We start from the raw sequence: 18,615 nt of genomic DNA, 5'->3' as shown, positions 1-18,615 counted from the left end.
TACTGTCTGGAGGTTAGCATAGTGCCAAATGCTGAGGTGATGATTCACTTGTAACAGAAGTTAGATTTTCATGTTGGTTTTAGCTTGTGGCTTATTAACCTCTCAAAGCAGAGAATTTGGAGGAAGTTCCAGTGATCACTGAAGAGCAGAGATTTGGCCTAGTTGAACGGGTGCCTGGATGGGTGGTAGTAAAGGAAAGCATAGAACTACAGACTGTTCTAGTTATACTAGCAAAGCATAAAACCACTACTATTCTAGTTAAACTAATTATCCAGATATGCTGCGTTTGGCCATTTTTGTTTGGTGTCCAGCCAGCCTACATAGGTTTCTTTGCAATGTTCACTAACTTCTTCTGCAGAGTAAGTAGAGTGCTTAACAAGATAAATGCCAAGCAGTTCAATCTAGACAGGTGGGATACACGGTGGGTTGAAGAATGGGATGTGTAGGAGAAGCATGGAACAAGTGTCTGATGTTCAAGTGCTGTCAGGTGTTGCTGTTATTGGCTTGTAGCTTTCAAGTAAACTATACTGCACCACCTACTTCTCAGTGCAGAGCCATCTTCAGCCTGACAGGAGTTGTTAGGCTGGCTACAGCATTGTGGGCACAAGGCATTACTCTTTCTAGGGCTAGCTCGCCTGCTCTTGGGTAATATCACCTGCTTTTGCTCTAATCAGAGACATTTCAATGTACTAGTACTTTGTTTCCCTGCACTTAAGTCAGCGCATTTTTAAGCTCGGGTATACTGTTTAATTGGAGCTGGCTTGAGGTTAGTTCCTCTCCTGGAACAGGATTGTTAGGGAGAACAATGCATGCATGTCTCTTATTTTGCAGGAGGTTTTTTTGAGTCTTAGAATGCTCTGAAGCTGTATCAGAATTAGTGACCACTCTCAAGGATTCCTGATTCCTTAAGATCTTAGTGAGTGCATCTGTTGTTAATGCTTTAGATGAGGTTATGCATGTGCTTTTGAAGCAAATTTTCTGTTTTCCCTGCTTTGTTTTCTCCCTATGCATCACAGAATGGTCTCAGAGTTAATGAGATTTTCAGATGAAAATGAAAGGTATACTCCAGTTGTAAATCCTCATTCAGCTCAAGGGGACAGACTGGGGCAACTGCCTGTAAAACCTCCAAAGTGTGGATGCAATATCATCAGCATTAACTCTTTTGTGCTACCAGTTCTCTCCTGTTGGTCAGCACAGGCTGTGCTGTATTTTTTCCGTTGTCTGGGTTACTATTTTGACTTTATGGCTTTGTATCAGGGACTCTGTACTGTGCATAGCACAACAGTGCCCAGATTAATTGTAAGCAAATAAACATTGAATTTAGAAAGGTAGCTTTCTGGTATGAATTTGCAGAAAGATGTTATTTTTGTCCAACTACTCATAGTACAGATAAATTGTGAATGTAAAAGAATAACGCATGCCTATGTGAAACAGAGAAGACCATTCCAATTTGTCTTCACCAGGTGTTGTAAAGTGGGGAGATCTATACCATTGCTGCACCTCGCCTTTCATCTGTGCTTCTTTTCCTCCATGTCTTGACTGTAATTCTGAACTAATGGGATTTAAGAACATGTTAGTGCAAAGAAATCACTCTTGATAGAAAATACTGAGATCTTCAAATACTGATTGCAGTTATGGATAGCTTTTGATGGCTGTTCATACCCAAGGGTAGGAATTCCTGCAGTATTTTCACTACTTTCATCGTGTCTCTTTGTTTTAACTAGGCATTTACCGTGTTTATACTGCGCATGTAGAACCAGAGGAGTTAATTCTGCATACAAAAAAAATACAATTTTTCCAGAGAATGATACTCCATTCATTTATAAAAAAATACTCCAGAAGTTTTGCCAGCTTTTGCTGGCTGTGCTTTCTCATCATTTCGGGTTCACAGAAAATGAAAACCAGACCTTTTACTGAAGACAGGGATAAGAGTAGTTTTATGAGAAGCTATCTTGTCTAAGTGCTGTGGCAGTTAGAGAATTTCTGTTCTTCTTCTTCCAAAGCATTGGATCTGGTTTTTGCAACTTTCCTCTATTCCTTCAGCTTTTCTAAACAAAAATCCTCACATAGACATTTTATGTTTAAACATTCGTGGCAGGAAACAGCAACTTTAAGGTAACTTTAATGCTCCAAAAAATAGAACAACTTTGGCATTAATATCTCTCTGGTTAGATAAAGCTGGTATATATGATTTCTAATGAGAATGTAAGAGTTGTATCATACTAGTAATACAGAGTGCAACAATAGCTCTTGAAAAGGAGACTGGAATTAAGACAAATCCATTTGTAAGACTGTGAATTTGGATTCTAAGTGCTTAGAAGAAAACAGCTTCTGTGTTCTGACGTGGCTGTTGGTAGGATGAAGAAGGCTATGCATTTTTTTGTTTGCTTGGGATTTTTTTGTTTTAAGAATGCTGTGTTGCAATCTGACTTGATGCCATGTCTCTGGCCTGTTGTGGAGTTAGCATTTGTTTCAGTTCCAAGAAAAGCAATAATGACAAAACATCCCTGTGAAATAGAGCAGAAAAATAGTGGCTTAAGACGTATCATATACTCATAATAGCATCTGAATACCTAGCAGTATGTTCCCTCTTCCCCAGAGTATGTCTGTTTCATGCAGCACAAAAGTCGGACTCAACTTGAGGAATGTCTGGGATCTGATGATCTTGAGTGTGTCGTCCAACCTAAATGATTCTATGATTCTCTGATTTGCTAACAGGCTTCAAGCTTTTTATTTGGTAATAGCAATGAGAATAGTGAGAGTGAATAATCTTAAGTTCTCTTCCACTTACTGTTGGAGAGGATGTGTTCTAATGGTCACAGGTCCTTCTTGTCTCTTCTCTGCAGTTTAGTTCCTTCAGCCTGTTTCATAAGTGGGAAACAATTTAAATACCATGTAGTTTTAATTTGCTGTTGCCTCCAGAACCCGTAATTTACACCTTGTGGAGATTGGAAGGCATGTATAGAAAGTACTGGGGGGCAGTTTTCTGCTTTGAGTTCCTTCCCCTTCCGAGTTAGTGATTCACAGAATGGTTTGGGTTAGAAGGGGCCTCTGGCGATCATCTAGTCCAACTCACCTGCTAAGGCAAGTTCACCCAGAGGAAATTGCACAGGAATGTGTCCAGGTGGGTTTTGAATATCTCCAGAGAAGGAGACTCCACAACCTCTCTGGGCAGCCTGTTGCAGTGCTCTGTCACCCTCAAAGTAAGAAGTTTCTCCTCCTGTTCAGATGGAACCTCCTGTGCTTCAGTCTGTGCCTGTTGCCCCTCATCCTATAATTGAACACCATTGAGAAGAGTCTGGTCCCATCCTCGTGACATCCACCCTTGAGATACTTGCAAGCATTGATCTGTTTCCCTCTCAGTCTCCTCTTCTCCAGGCTTGAACAAACCCAGCTCTCTCACCCTCATAAGAAAGATGCTCCAGACCCCTAATCATCTTTGTAGCCCACCGCTGGGCTCCCCCCAGTAATTCCTTGTCTGCCTTAAACTGGGGAGCCCAGAACTGGATGCAGTACTCCAGATGTGACCTCACCAGGGCAGAGCAGAGGGGGAGGATAACCTCCCTCGACCTGCTGGTCGCACTTTTCCTAATGCACCCCAGGACACCATTGGCCTTCTTGGCCATAAGGGCCAATTGCTGACTCATGGTCAGCCTGTTGTCGACCAGAACTCCCAAGTCCTTCTCAGCAATGCTGCTTTCCAGCAGGTCCACCCCTAACCTGTACTGGTGCCTGGGGTTATTCCTCCCCAGCTGCAGGACCCTACACTTGCCCTTGTTGAAATTTATCAGGTTCTTCTCTGTCCTGTCCTGCAGCCTGTCCAGGTCTCACTGAATGGCAGCACAGCCTTCTCATGTGTCAGCCCTTCCTCCCAGTTTGGTATCATCAGCAAACTTGCTGGGGGTGCACTCAGTCTCTTGATCCAGGTCATCGATGATCACGTTGAACAGGACTGGACCTAATACTGACCCCTGGGGAACACCGCTAACTACAGGCCTCCAAACTGACTCCACACCATTGATCACAAACCACTGAGCTCTGCCATCCAGCCAGTTGTTGATCCATGATCCATGTTGATCCAACATCTTTGCCAAGTCTTGGGAAATGGGGGAGGTGCCTGAGGATTGGAGGAAAGCAAATGTCACTCCAGTCTTCAAAAAGGGTAAGAAGGAGGACCTGGGTAATTATAGACCGGTCAGACTCACCTCTGTCCCTGGGAAAGTAATGGAACAGCTTATCCTTGGTGCCATCTCAAGGCGTATCAGGGATAAGAGGGTTATTAGGGGCAGTCAGCATGGCTTTACCAAGGGTAAGTCATGCTTGACCAGCCTCATAGCCTTTTATGAGAATGTAACAAGGTGGATGGATGATGGCAGAGTGGTGGATGTGGTCTACCTTGACTTCAATAAAGCCTTTGACACAGTCTCAGACAGCATCCTCCCAGCTAAGTTGAGGAGGTGTGGTCTAGACAATAGAGTAGTGAGGTGGGTTGCAAACTGGCTTAAGGAGAGAAGCCAGAGAGTGGTAGTCAATGGTGTGGAGTCTAGTTGGAGGCCAGTATCTAGTGGAGTGCCTCAGGGGTCAGTATTGGGGTCAATATTATTCAATATATTCATTAACGATTTAGACGAGGGAATAGGGTGTACTATCAGCAAGTTTGCTGATGACACTAAGCTGGGAGGAGTGGCTGACACACCAGAAGGCTGTGTTGCCATCCAGCAGGACCTGGACAGGCTGGAGAGTTGGGTGGGGAATAACCTAATGAAATTTAACAAGGGAAAGTGTAGAGTATTGTATCTGGGCAGGAACAACCCCAGGTTCCAGTATAGGCTGGGAAATTACATATTAGAGAGCAGTGTAGGGGAAAGGGACCTGGGGGTCCTGGTGGACAACAGGATGACCATGAGCCAGCACTGTGCCCTTGTGGCCAGGAAGGCCAATGGCATCCTGGGGTGTATTACAAGGCAGGGTGGTTAGTAGATCGAGAGAGGTCCTCCTTCCCTTCTACTCTGCCCTGGTGAGACCACATCTGGAATATTTTGTCCAGTTCTGGGCCCCTCAGTTCCAGAAGGACAGGGAACTGCTGGAGAGGGTCCAGCGTAGGGCAACAAAGATGATTAAGGGAGTGGAGCACCTCCCTTATGAAGAAAGGCTGAGGGAGCTGGGTCTCTTTAGTTTGGAGAAGAGGAGACTGAGGGGTGACCTTATTAATGTTTATAAATATATAAAGGGTGAGTGCCATGAGGATGGAGCCAGGCTCTTCTCGGTGGCAAACAATGATAGGACAAGGGGTAATGGGATCAAGCTGGAATACAAGGAGTTCCACTCTAAACTTGAGAAAAAATTTCTTCTCAGTGAGGGTGACAGAGCACTGGAACAGGCTGCCCAGGGAGATTGTGGAGTCTCCTTCTCTGGAGACATTCAAAACCCGCCTGGACATGTTCCTGTGCGACCTCACCTAGGCGTTCCTGCTCCGGCAGGGGGATTGGACTAGATGATCTTTTGAGATCCCTTCCAATCCCAAACATACTGTGATACTGTGCGCAGGGCCTTGCACTTGGCCTTTTTGAACCTCATGAGGTCCACATGGTCCCACTTCTCAAGCTTGTTTCATCCAAGTTTCAGATGCTTCCTTGTGCCAAAGTTATTGATCACTATTAATCTCTTAAGCCCACCTATTTCTCACAAGTGTACAAGATGATCAAGGGAGTGGAGCATCTCCCTTATGAGGAAAGGCTGAGGGAGCTGGGGCTCTTGAGCTTGGAGGAGACTGAGGTGTGATCTCCTTCATGTTTACATGTTTATAAAGGGTGAGTGTCATGAGGATGGAGCCAGGCTCTTCTCAGTGACAACCAATGGTAGGACAAGCGGTAATGGGTTCAAACTGGAACACAAGAGATTCCACTTAAATTCGAGAAGAAACTTCTTCTCAGTAAGGGTGACAGAACCCTGGAACAGGCTGCCCAGGGGGGTTGTGGAGTCTCCTACTCTGGAGACATTCAAAACCTGCCTCGACGCCTCCCTGTGTAACCTCATCTAGGTGTTCCTGCTCCAGCAGGGGGATTGGACTAGATGATCTTTTGAGGTCCCTTCCAATCCCTAACATTCTGTGATTCTGTGATCTCACTGTGAACTCATCCAGCCCACGCTTTCCTATGAGGAGGTTGTGAGAGACAATGTTAAAAGGCTTGCTGAAGCCGAGGTGGAGAATGTCCTCTGCATTGGTTTCGGGCTTGGAGAAAGTGATGTTTGAATATTAGCCAGCTCTCTTCAGCCCCCCTGCCTTCTAGAACCCTAAGCCATGGGATTCTTCCAAACAGGACCTTGAAGAGGCCAATTTGCCCTGATGAAGTCCATGGCTTTAGTCCTACATATTGTCCTGCTTTCTCCACGCAGGATCCTGAACTCCACCGTGAGAAGTGACTTGATCAAAACTTCTAATAGTGAGTTTGATACTTGTGTATGCATCATTTTCTGAGTATTGAACCTAAACTACTGGTTTCTGATTTACAAGAGTCTTGCCTCCAGATAGCTCTGCTCAGCAGCTCTGCTCAGAACATACACACAGTTATGCAAGAACACCTAATCAAATCCTGTGCCTGTAGATCAGTGCTCAAAAGAAGTGGAAGCTCTTGTCTAAATCATTCTACACAACAGTGCTACACTCTGAAGAAGAAGGATTACCACAATCACAATTTCCTGGGATCATCTAGAGAGCATCCTATGAGGCACTCAGTTATGTAGTAAACATGTGAGAGCTGAAAAATGCATTTGTTTCTTCAGAGGAGTCAACTGCTTGAGGAACAATTCTGTGGCCTGGTTGCAGCAAGGACCCTGGGGAAATCTGTAATCATGTTATGAAGGATTTTTACCTAAAATAAATGCAGAGAAATCTCTTGAAGATTGCTATCTTGACTTTTGAACACTTGTCTTAGCAATCCAAGTGAAGTTAATATTTACATAAGAAGTCTTCTAATTTCCGTTACAACATTAAGCTATGCTCTATTAAGCACTTCCATGCTGGAAAAGTGTCATCTCTAAGGCATTTAGCAGTTTTGTCAGTAAAAAGTTTTATTCCGATTTAATAAACCTGTTCTAGTAAAATTTTCCAGTGTAAAAAATTTCTTTATACGTATTCTCTTGGGGTTTTAGTTATTAAGAAGGATTTCTGTCATTTATATAACCTCTGGTTTTTTTAATGCATTTCCAGTCCTCCTGTTCGACGTCAGAGAACAAGGAGAGATCGTTTGTCTAGGCATAATTCTATTAATCACGATGAAAACTATCGCCATCTCTCCTATGGACAGCAACAGGCAATAGAAGAGCCCCGAGCCTTTCACCCTCCAAATGTATCTCCCCGTATATTGCACCCAGCTGCTCATCCACCACAGCAGAATGCAGTGATGGTTGACATTCATGATCAGGTAAGTGTTTTAGAGTACAAACAGAAGGTTGTTGAAGATGTGAGTTTTGATTGGGTTTTTTTTTTTTCCCCCCCCGCAAATTTTCAAGATCCCTTTCAGCTCCAGATTAGTTGACAATGAAAATCACGTAACATTGAGCTCTATTTGCTCTCTTACAGAGCATTTTTACTATTGCATGTTCATGGTGCATGGAGCACTTCAGTAGGCAGTGGGATATTTTACAATTTGTTGATGCATGTGTTGGCATTGTTCTGTAGGCCTCTGGCTCAAGCCTTTGAAAAGCTGTTGTTTTGATTCTGAAGTTAATGTGATGAAGATGTGATACGATAATTAAGAATGTATTGTTTTACGTGAAATACATCTCCTTAGCTTAGGAGTCTTTGAATAGTTAAAATACATTATTTAGAAACAGAATTCACAATGCATATAATTGGTTTGCCTACATGACAGCAGAACTTATTATAGCATTGTCGCATGACCAAATTAGCCATCCAAGCCTAATCAACTCCTCCTTAAATTTCATGAAAAAATGAGATTTGTGGTTGGTCCAGAAAGTAAATAATTCCCTTCTGCAACAGGAGTTGGTATAGAATTCTGTAATTGAGGACTTGCAAAATAAGTTGTCCTATTGAGGTAACCTTTGTTGTTTGTTAAATCCCCAGGCGTTGCTACAGAGTCATGAGCTGGGAAATAGGACTGGTTACCTGCATGTCCATTTCTCAAACTGCATGTGCATAAATGCAACTCTAACATCCCTGCTTAAAAAACAGTTTGCATTCAGTGCAGCTGCCACTGTGTTTTGTTATGTGTGCAGTGCAGTGCTCAGTAGGGAAGTATTTGCATTTGGGACCAAGTGCAGGATGGAAGCTAATGCCATTCTAGCTATCTCACAATCTTACATTTTTATGAAAATTTTACTGCTGCAGCATCTCAAAAATTCAAATTATGCTTTTGCTTTGTGTTGCAAGATTACATCATGACAAGCCTGCATAACAACTGTTCTGTCCCACTGCCTCTAACTTACAGGTACCATCAGATGTCAGTGTTTTCAGACTGACTGAGGTGTTCTGTGGTGATGGCTTTTACTTCAGGGACATAGTGATTTTGAGAGGTCATTTTTATTATTACTCAGCACAGTAAACGTTTTAGAATCACACACAACATTGTACCATGTGCCCAGCTTCTGTACCTGAGCCAGAACTGGGTCAAATTCAGTGTCTCACCTGAGACTGATTTCCAGTGTTAGTGATACACAGGTTGAGATTTTAAGTTCTGTTCAATCATCTGTGTTCTCCTTTGGCCTCTGTGTCTGGCTGTACACTACTGGTTCAGTAGGGTAGCTGTCTTTACTCATTCTCACCTTCCTAATGGGCTGTTCTTACGTGTTCCATCTTTAGCAGGCATTTCCATTTTAGCAGATCATGAAGGAAGAGGGGGCTTCTTTGAAATGATTGATTTTTATTAGTCCATGCTCCCTAACAGTTAAGCCTTGTCAGTTTCATTAGAGCATCAGAGATTTCTTTAAAAAAATAAATATGTGTGTATATAATGTATGTGTATATATATATATTTTTAAAGAAGTGGTTTGCAGTACAGAATACGTTTTATTTTGGTGATTTAATTCTAGGCAATATCAGTAGCTAGAAAATTGGGTTGCATGGGTCTGTTTCCTCATATAAATGTGCATAATTAAGATCTGCTTCCTCATAGTCATGTTTACCTTTCAACTTTCCCGCTAGCTGTTCTGCTACATTTTGATTAGGAGGTTTGGCTGGAGTGTTAGTGTGAGAATGAATCAAAGGACTGATCTCTTTGTAAGGAAGAAAATCTACAGAATTTTCCTATTCTTTAAAGATACAATTCTCAGAATTATTATTGAATCAGTCCCTTCAGAGCTGAGAAGATTACTTAGCTACTTGTAGATTAGCTTTCATGTGGGAGTTACTGCTGTCTTGTTTTGTAAGGAATAACCTTAGTATGAGGGGAGGCAAGTTTAATAGGGTCTGAGATGCTTCTGAATGACTCTAAGGTGCCTTTAAAGGTTTAACATTTCAAGCTGAGAGATCCCTCTTCGCCTTGCCCGTAAACTGCTGACCAGTAAGTCGTATTCCATTGAAAAGGATATTTTAATGAGCAGGAATTACAAGCATTTGTCTCCTTTTACACCTCAATTGTGAATGTATTTTTTCTGCTATGTAGGTAAAATGTTACCGCCTTGCTTATCATGCTGTACAACACTGTTCAGAGTTTACAGTAAGTTATTAATTTTCTTTTTGCTGCAGATCCATCAGGGCACAGTTCCTGTCTCATACACAGTGACCACGGTGGCTCCGCATGGGATACCACTTTGCACAGGCCAGCACATCCCAACATGCAGCACACAGCAGGTTCCAGGGTGCTCAGTGGTTTTCAGTGGGCAGCACCTTCCGGTTTGCAGTGTGCCTCCCCCAGTAAGTGGGTCTCTGTAGTTATACCAGCTTCAATCTTAGACATAGGAATGGCACCTTGGAGCTTCAGTGTCTGTGGCTTTAATTCTGTGGGAAATAGCAATTTTTCTTCCTTGTGGTAAATTGCAGTAGCATGGCAGTGTAGGCCTTAGAACTGGTAAGCATGTGGTACTTAGCTGCCAACTTTATGGAGTATGACTGTTTGTTTTATAGAGTCCTGGTGGTTTTTAATTCAAACTAAATGCTAGCTGATGAACTGACTTCTTAGCAGACATTCTGCATACTTTCAGATCGTAAATTGAAGGTTTCTATGGCAGTTACTAGGCAGCTCATCTAGAAAAAACATCTTACTTAGTAGAGACCTTGTTCAGGGATTGGTTATACACAAAAATGTCTGATATTCCAAAGTCAGTCTTCTTCTGAAAAGTAATGAGATCATGAAAGATGACTAAAAGCTGAGAAGGGCTCTTCTGTCTCAAAGTGCTCTCCTAAAATGAATCAAAATATTCCTTAATAATGATGTCTCTCTATGCTTTTCTGGCAGTAAAATAAAGTTCCTTGACTGGTTATTTTGTCAGCTTTAAATCTGAAAGAATTTGAACTGTTTTCTCAGAAATTTTTGTGTATCAACTCTTGAGATACCACTTACCAGGTCATAGCATTCTGATGCTGCCATTCTGTGGAAATTTCATCAAGTGCTAACAGACACTAGAGCTGAGGAAGTGTACCCCAAGAAGTTTCAGCTGTACATTTGAAGGCTGCAGAACCTGCTAGAAGAGTCACAGCTTTTTTCCCCCCTCCTTTTTCTAGTATGAATCTGTAATAACATACGTAAATACAATAGTGTTCAGTAACCTTTTATAGTTCTGATGTAAACATTGGTCTGTGCCTGCTGTACATTTGCCAGCAATATGTAGCTTAACTTTTCCTGTTGCACATTCTGTGACCTGAGGGCATGAACAAGCCCATGACACTGAAACAAAGCTCTTGATGTGACCACCTATTTCTTTAAGCTGCTTGTTGAAGAGTGGGGCTAATTTGAATTCACCTTGTCCAGGTGCCATTTATCCCCATGAGGGACAAGGTCTGCAGCATACTGCTGGCTAGTCTGGAATATTTGTGGGCTGTATTTCCCCTTACCTTTCAAACTGGTGAAAATCTGTTACAGGAGTCAGTGTGTATCACAGAGGCTGGATGAGAGACAACTATTTTCTTCTGTTCAGGGGTGGTGTTAGTGGAGCAAAGCAATCTTAGACTGGATACCCAGAGACTTGAACAATACTTGCGTAGTAAATTCAGCAAAACAAGAAAGCAACATGTCCTATAAAATAACAAAAGAAAAAAAAAGCTAAAACTGTACTGGGGCTTAGGGAAATCCAAACAACAGATACTAATAATCTTACCCTCTGCTTTGAACAAGTGTATTATATGTACAATTCAAAAAGTGTTCTGTAATTCGACAGTGCAGCTGTATTTTAAATATATACAGGTTGTTTGGACTGAGTGTACAACAGTTACTCAAATGTATTGACAGAATGGATGCCGTACAAGTACATATAAATAACTAGGGTTGAGTTTATGTAACGTCAACAGACAGACTTTATGCTTTCTTTAATTGTATCACAGAATTGAGGAATAATTTAAGTTAAGAGGGGACTGTGGTGGTCACCTGCTAAGAGCAGTACCAGTTGCCAAGGATGGAGATTCACAATCCCTCTAAGCCTCTGCTCCAGTGTTTCAATATTGTTGTGGTGAAGAATTTCTTCTGTAAATCTGATTGAATTTTCTTTGCTGCAACTTGGTCCCATTGATCCTTGTCCTTTCACTTTGCCCCTTAAGAAAGAGTCGGATTCTGCCTATCCACTCTCATGAAGAAACCTGAGACAGCAGTGAGATCTTAGCTTCGTTTTCTCTTGTAAGCCAAAACAAATCCAGTTCTGCAGCCTCTTCTTTTATGCAAGTGTGTTCCAAGCTCCTGGTCATTGTGTTGTCTTTGTCTTTAAGTGGACTGATTTCAGTATGTCAGTGTCTTTCTTTGGCACTGGGAAGGCCTAAACCAGACACAGGAATTGAGATAGTGTTTCACAAGATCCAAATAGCGGGGCAGAATCACTTCACTGGACCCACTAGTTACATTCTTAGTAATGCAGCACAGTGTGCAGTAAGCCTGTTTGACTGCAGGAATACATGATGGCTCTTGTGCACTCCTATTTGATGCATTTCTGCAAATCTGGTTACCAGCCACTCAGTCTCAAAATGTCATGCTGTCAGGGATTGGCTCAAGGAACATGGACAGGAGTCCACCAAGCAACTGTACGAGCAGAGCCCATTTTAGTTGACATAAGTAGGCCTAAGTTAGCTTGTCTATTAGGCCGTGGGAAAGGGGGAACGGAAAAGTACTAACTAAGGCGGGGTCAGGATATCCTTGAAGAGATAAGAGTCAGAAGAATGCGGGATGCACGTAGCTAGCTAAACCCAAGTAGGTGGAGTAAGTAAATGTAACCTTTTAGTGCTTAGCCTATTAGATAGAGACAAGTATGCATAATTATGGTATTTGGTATAAATGCACGCTATCTCGGGCAATAAATTATCACTCACATTGAGTCAGCCTGCATGTTTTCCTCAGCCGCGTACTCGCATCCTGCTCCATGGAGTTACTCTCTCGCAGTGCCAGATTTCACATTTGCCTTTGTTGAACTTAACATGGTTCTTGTGAGCTAATTTCTACAGCTTTGTAAACTTCTCAGTATCCTTTCGTTACTTCAGTATTTCTCTCTCGCTACATCTGTAACTGTAAACAAATGCCATTTGTGAAATACCTTCATTAATTTTAAAACTTCTTGTAACCATCTGTTCAAACAGCAGAAGTCTTCTAAAAGCGTGAATGAATAAACAGGTAGTTTTAATTTCTTTCCATTTGAAAGATAATGCAACCTCGTTTGTTCTAACCTAAAAGGTGCCATGGGCATAGCACAGATCATTCCAAATATATATTGAAGCTATGGTAATCTTTACCATATAGAATCTTGTCATGAAACCTGTTTTAATATTTTCCCCAATATTTTCTCCTGTTTTAAAGAACACTATGTGATGTTCTACCTGCAAACTTGTCTTCAACTATTTCAGAGAACAGGTTTCAATTTAGTAAAATATAATTTAAAAAATATTTTAACAATAGAAACACTTATCTCTTGTATTTCTTTCTTAGAAAAATGTTGTAGTAGCTGAGGGTGAACAATAGTCAGCATTTAAGAGAAAATGGTAGTCAGATCAAATTAATCTGCTACTGTTTCAGTGCATGTAAAGATTTACATTTGGTCATGATCACAGTAAACTGAGGTGATAGTTCCACCTCCACTACTGTAATCTAGTCTTAAACTAGATCTCTTTACGATTTTATGCCATTATAGTCAGAATGCAAAATACATGTTGTGCGACATCACTGAAAAGAAAAAAAGTGGGAAATCAGAACTAGGTCTTCATTCTTCATAAGATTTAATCAGAAGTATCTTATTAATTGCTCTCATAATTGTCAAAAAATTAGCAGAAGTGCCTGACATTCTGATGATGGATCAAAGAGCAAGAAGAGAATTCAGGTTTTCTTACTTCTTCATACCTAGAATTGAAAGTAAAACCGCACTCTTTCACAAAGCACATTCCTGTTCTGTGCTAATCACTGTTCCTTTTGTATTTGAATGAGTTACTATTTATGTGTGTTTTGGAGGCTTTTTCAAGGAGGCAAGAGAACTGCTTTGTTTTAATGATATCTTTCCATAGTAAATATAGAATTTTCTGTAGGGAATGTTTGTGCCAGAGACAAAAATATGTTGTTTTCATTTCATTTCAGATGCTTCAGGCGTGTTCGGTCCAGCACCTACCTGTACCATATGCAGCATTTCCACCCCTCATTTCTAGTGACCCATTCCTTTTGCATCCTCCTCATATGTCTCCACACCATCCTCCTCACTTGCCTCCTCCAGGACAGTTTGTTCCTTTCCAAGCACAGCAGTCACGGTCGGTAAGTGATGCTTCTTACCCCCCTCTCCATGGAACTGGTGGGGCTGGATGGGCAAATGATGCTGATACCTGGCCAAGGAAACAGAATGATTTTGTTTAAAGTAATAGTTTTTTGCACTTATATTTCCTCAGCAAGTCTGTAACCATTTAGTGTGAATATGAAAAACGAATTTTAAAGTTCACCATGTTTCTCTTCAGATTTCACCACCTGTTGTTTGTGCTGTTTCTCCATAGCCCTTTACTTCTGCAAAGAGGTGTAAATTTGCTTCACCAACTATTCCTTCAGCTATTTCTTTCCCAGGAAGGAGGAGAAAATCCAGAGGAGGTTGTGCAGTGCAGTAGTGGTCTCAGAGAAAAACTGAGCTGAGAGAAGAAAGCATAGAATGTTATTCTTTGCATGTTCCTTTCATGTTACTTAGTTAATTTTTAAATCACCAGTGGTTTTCCTAGAACATAATGGCCTTACATTATCCAGACATATTCCAGAGCCTACAATCTCCTTTTTTTTCCCCACACTTATGAAAGTTATTGATGCCTTGTGCTTAAGCTGACTTGGGGCTTAGTGATAGAGACTATGCAAACATGGGAAAATGTGACCCTGTTTTGAATTAGAGGGGAAAATGGAGTTTTAGTTCTGGCCTACAGCTCTTACTCTGGGATTATTTTTATACTCACATCCATTTGTTTGCCCCTCTGACTAGAAGATGCCATACTTCACTAATGCAGAAGCAGAAAGCAGCTTCATTGTTCCTTACAAACACTCCTGAGACTTCTCCATGCCATGTCTCAGGTGTGGACAGGGTTGCAATCACTTATGATGGGAAAACAGCAGGGAAAATACAGTTTTCTCTGGTAATCTTCATAAGACTTGACTTCAGAAAATATGTGAGCTTGGGTTTTAGCTTATGTTATTGACTAGGCTTGGCAAAAATTTGTATCTTAGTGGTTTAAGAATACCTTGTGTTTAAAGTTTTCTCTACATAACATGGAAACAGAACATTCCTTTGGTTCCACAGGGTGGCTTTCTTAGACGAATTTTTTGAAATGGTATAATTTGGTGTCAGGAACAAGAAACGTTTATTAATTAAACAATGACAAGTCATTTTTTTTTCTTGACCACTTTTGGGCCTGACTGGTGTACTGCAGTTGACTAGATTACAATACTGACCTGGAAACTTGTGCTTCTGAAACCTTTGGACTGCATGTTCTTGTTAGTACTGCTTGCATGACCCTCCTAGGAAAGCATTACTGAATGTCATCAGCAGTTTAATCCACTGGAGTTGCCATGTTTCCTCTCCACTTTTCAGATTTTCTGGCACAATTTCAGTTCTTGTCTATGGTTGTTTATTTTTTTCTCTCGCATAGTTGTACAGTGAGAGCAGCCTGGCAAGAAGGAGAGCAAATATTTGTCCTGAAAAATGCAAGACACAGGAAATTACAGCCACTCCTATATTTGCTAGATCGCATAAATTCCTGGTCTATAAGAATGGCTAGCTGGAAAAGGTGAATTTATATCAAATGTGTAGTGTTGTCTTTGCTTTTTGGTAGTGTTAATGACACAGGAATTGTTCACAGAGTAAATGTGTGAAACTGAGTACAGTTATAGCTTTAATTTTTTTTTTTTAACCCTGTAAAATTGACCACAGCAGCTCAGAATATACAGCTGGCATTGCTGTTCTTTAGTGGGGAAAAATTGCATCTCTATTATTGCAACAAAGCCTGTTTTTTGTTTTGTTTGTTTGTTTGTTTGTTGTTTCTTTTTTTCCCCACAGCCACTTCAAAGAATAGAAAATGAAGTAGAACTGCTTGGAGAACATCTTCCTGTAGGAGGTTTTACATACCCTCCGTCAGCCCATCCACCAACATTGCCTCCCTCAACTCCTCTCCAATTTTTAACCCATGATCCTTTACACCAGGAGGTGCCATTTGGTGTAGTAAGTATTATTTTCTGCACTACATTCTTATTCATGCTGTATTAACAGCCTTGATCTTTATTCTATAGTACATTCTGTTGAAAAGTGGCACTTCTTGCAGTTGTATTCTGTTGTTGGCTATAGCTGCATACTGTGGTATTTTCTTTAAGCTTTTTAAAATCGAGTTAAGGGTAACTTTATGGTACCAGCAAATGATTTCTGATAACGTTATCTGCAGGGGTTACTTAGAAGACATTCCATGTTGCCACACAGTCCAGGACTTGTGCTGCAGAAACTAATTAGTACCATTTAGAAAAGCTGCTGTCACTTGTAGCTAGTTCTTCATTGAATGTTGAGTTTCCACAAGTCATGAATATTTGGAATGCTTTTAAAACAGTTCTGCTCCAGAGTGTTTGCAATTTGCAGCAGGCAGTTGTATGGAGTGCTTCCATAATTTAGATGTTTCTGTGCTATAAAGACAGCCAGGCTTGCTTTAAGCTGACTTTCTGGGGACCTACAGGCAGTTCAACAGCAGCAGCACAAAAAAAGTTTTATCTGGTGCAGGATAAAGTCTGTGCTGAATTTTCTGCTTCTGTGATGTGTCCAGTATGTGTGCTACCTCTGGGATCTTTGTGGTGCACTGTTGTTTTGTGGGGGTTGGTTTAAAACAAAACAGAACAAAAACAAAAAATCCCCACGAAACAGCAACAAAACCCAGAACAGAACAAACAAAAAACCACCTCTCCTGCCTGTGTAATACTTGGAGTCCAGTATAGGCTCTGAATTTTTTTAGTGTTTGACCTTTTGCATCAAGTTGACGGGTGGTTTTAGAGGCATACTGTTATTTAACATTTTAAATGAGAATTAAATTTTAGACCCTGTGACTACAGAATATACACATAACTTCTTAGTCTTTTCAAAATCACACAACCTAGTTAAATGCTTGCTGTAGTTTTTATAAAGGTTCAAATAAGTCTTCATCATTTAAAAAAAATATTCTGCTCATTGTTATACTAAAGCTATACAGATTTTCAGTTAAGTTTTTAGTCACTATGGGGCACCCTGGAGACAAAGACACTTCCAAAACTGCTTGTATTTTATTCAATATGTTTGTTAGGTGAATTACAGTTAATCACAAATATTTTGGTTGGAGTAAAGCTTTCTTGATTTCCAGTTCAGTCTGTAAAGTAGAGAAAGAACAAAATAACGTATTTTCCAGACTATACAGCAGTTGTCTGCTTCAGTTCTGGTTTTGTGTCACTGAGGAGTAGAATAGAGGTGTATTACAAGTAGTCATATAGTCTTGTATAAAGTAATCCTAAATCTTTATAAAATTTAATTTTTATTAAATGATGGAATGGCAGCATTTTTTATTCTCTTTCATTCACTGAACACAATGATTTCTGATTATATTTTTGGCTTGCAGAATTCACAAACCAGTAAAACTGATATTTGTTATGTCTTAGTTTGAGGTCTTATCTTGAAGAAAAAGGGCTTGGCTTTTTTTCATTGTGTAGGCATTCATATGTAATTTTTATGTGTGATCATGGCCACCTGTTAATAATGTTTCCATTGTAAAGTTAGGGGCTCTTAACTTAGCTGGTATTGAGCTTTTGCAGTTTCTTAAATTTCAAACATGGAAGAAGAAAAACATGTTAGTAAAGACTTTCAGTGTTCTTTGTTTTAAAAAGAAGTCTCAAGGCTTTAAAGTATTAATTCAATAGTGGTACATAAATTACAGTTTTAAAAAATTACTAAAATAATTTTAGTACTTTGACTATTTCTGGAAAAACATAGTTTGCATTTAATTGGAAATTTTTTATCCCATTATAGTGGGTAATGTAAGGAATTTTGAACAATTATGATGAAAACTTAAATATACAAGTAAAGAGCTTAGCATGCAAATGAAGAAAATTATGACAAAACTCCCATGATTTATCCATGTAAATAATGCATTTAAGCTTTAGGCTTGACTGTCTCTTTAGGCGTTGGCCAGCTGCAGAAATTGTACTGATTAAACTCTCCACATTGCACTTGAAAGGCTTCAGTCCTTTTTTAGCATAAATGTAAATATACACCACTATTTAAAAGTTGTGGGATTTTTAATTTTTTTTTTTAATCTTAAATCTTTTTTAAAATACTTTTAAAGGCTTCTTTACTCAACTGCTTGTGTTCAAACCTGCATAATAGCACCAAGCCAAAAGCCTGGGCTTCTATATTTGCAAGAGAAGTCAGCAGTTCAGGTCGTGTTTCTCAGATCAGCCTTCATGTAGACTAAGAACACAAGAGCTTGCAAGGATTTCTGTTGTGTGTTACTACTTTTTCAAGTGGAATAGTATGATTGTGTTATTGATGGTAGTTGTTTCAAACTGAGGCTGAGGTTATTTTTTGATTTGAGCAGAGGCTGGCTTTTTTAATAATGTTTTATTGGAAGTGGATTTCAATACTCAGATTTCATTTTATTTCATGATTAAGAGAACAAAATGTTGAATCACGGACTTGCAGACTAGATGAGGTTGAGGGGGAGGTCATCTGGTCCTATCCCCTGCTCAAGCAAGGCCACCTACAGCCAGTTGCCCAGGACCATGTCCAGTCAGCTTTTGAATATCTCCAAGGAGGAGAGAGTCCACAACCCCTCTGAGCAAGCTGTACCAGTGCTTGGTTACCTTCACAGTTGAAAAGTGTTATCTAATGTTCAGAGGGAGCATTCTGTTTTACAGTTTGTGCCCATTGCCTCTGGTTTTGTCACTGGGCACCAATGAAAAGAACCTGTCTCTATCTTATTTGCACCTTTCTCTTCAGGTATTTGTATAC

The 18,615-nt window shown here is 40.4% G+C and overlaps 1 protein-coding gene across 14 annotated transcripts in view; it reads left to right on the top strand.

The window, feature by feature from the left end:
• RNF38 (ring finger protein 38) overlaps positions 1-18,615 on the top strand; it is a 132,947-nt gene that overhangs the window by 92,890 nt on the left and 21,442 nt on the right. For 13 of the 14 annotated variants that reach the window (XM_005504591.4, XM_065045576.1, XM_065045583.1 and 10 more), the window contains 4 exons: positions 7,211-7,424; positions 9,707-9,874; positions 13,719-13,889; positions 15,661-15,822. In XM_005504591.4, the coding sequence (XP_005504648.2) occupies positions 7,211-7,424; positions 9,707-9,874; positions 13,719-13,889; positions 15,661-15,822 (715 nt within the window). The remainder of the gene's footprint in view (positions 1-7,210; positions 7,425-9,706; positions 9,875-13,718; positions 13,890-15,660; positions 15,823-18,615) is intronic. The other variant, XM_065045577.1, reaches the window with a different exon arrangement.

Source organism: Columba livia, chromosome Z (genome assembly GCF_036013475.1).
Source record: "Columba livia isolate bColLiv1 breed racing homer chromosome Z, bColLiv1.pat.W.v2, whole genome shotgun sequence".
NCBI lineage: Eukaryota > Metazoa > Chordata > Aves > Columbiformes > Columbidae > Columba > Columba livia.
Note: the sequence above shows the minus strand (reverse complement) of the source record. Positions and strands in the feature narration are given on the sequence as shown.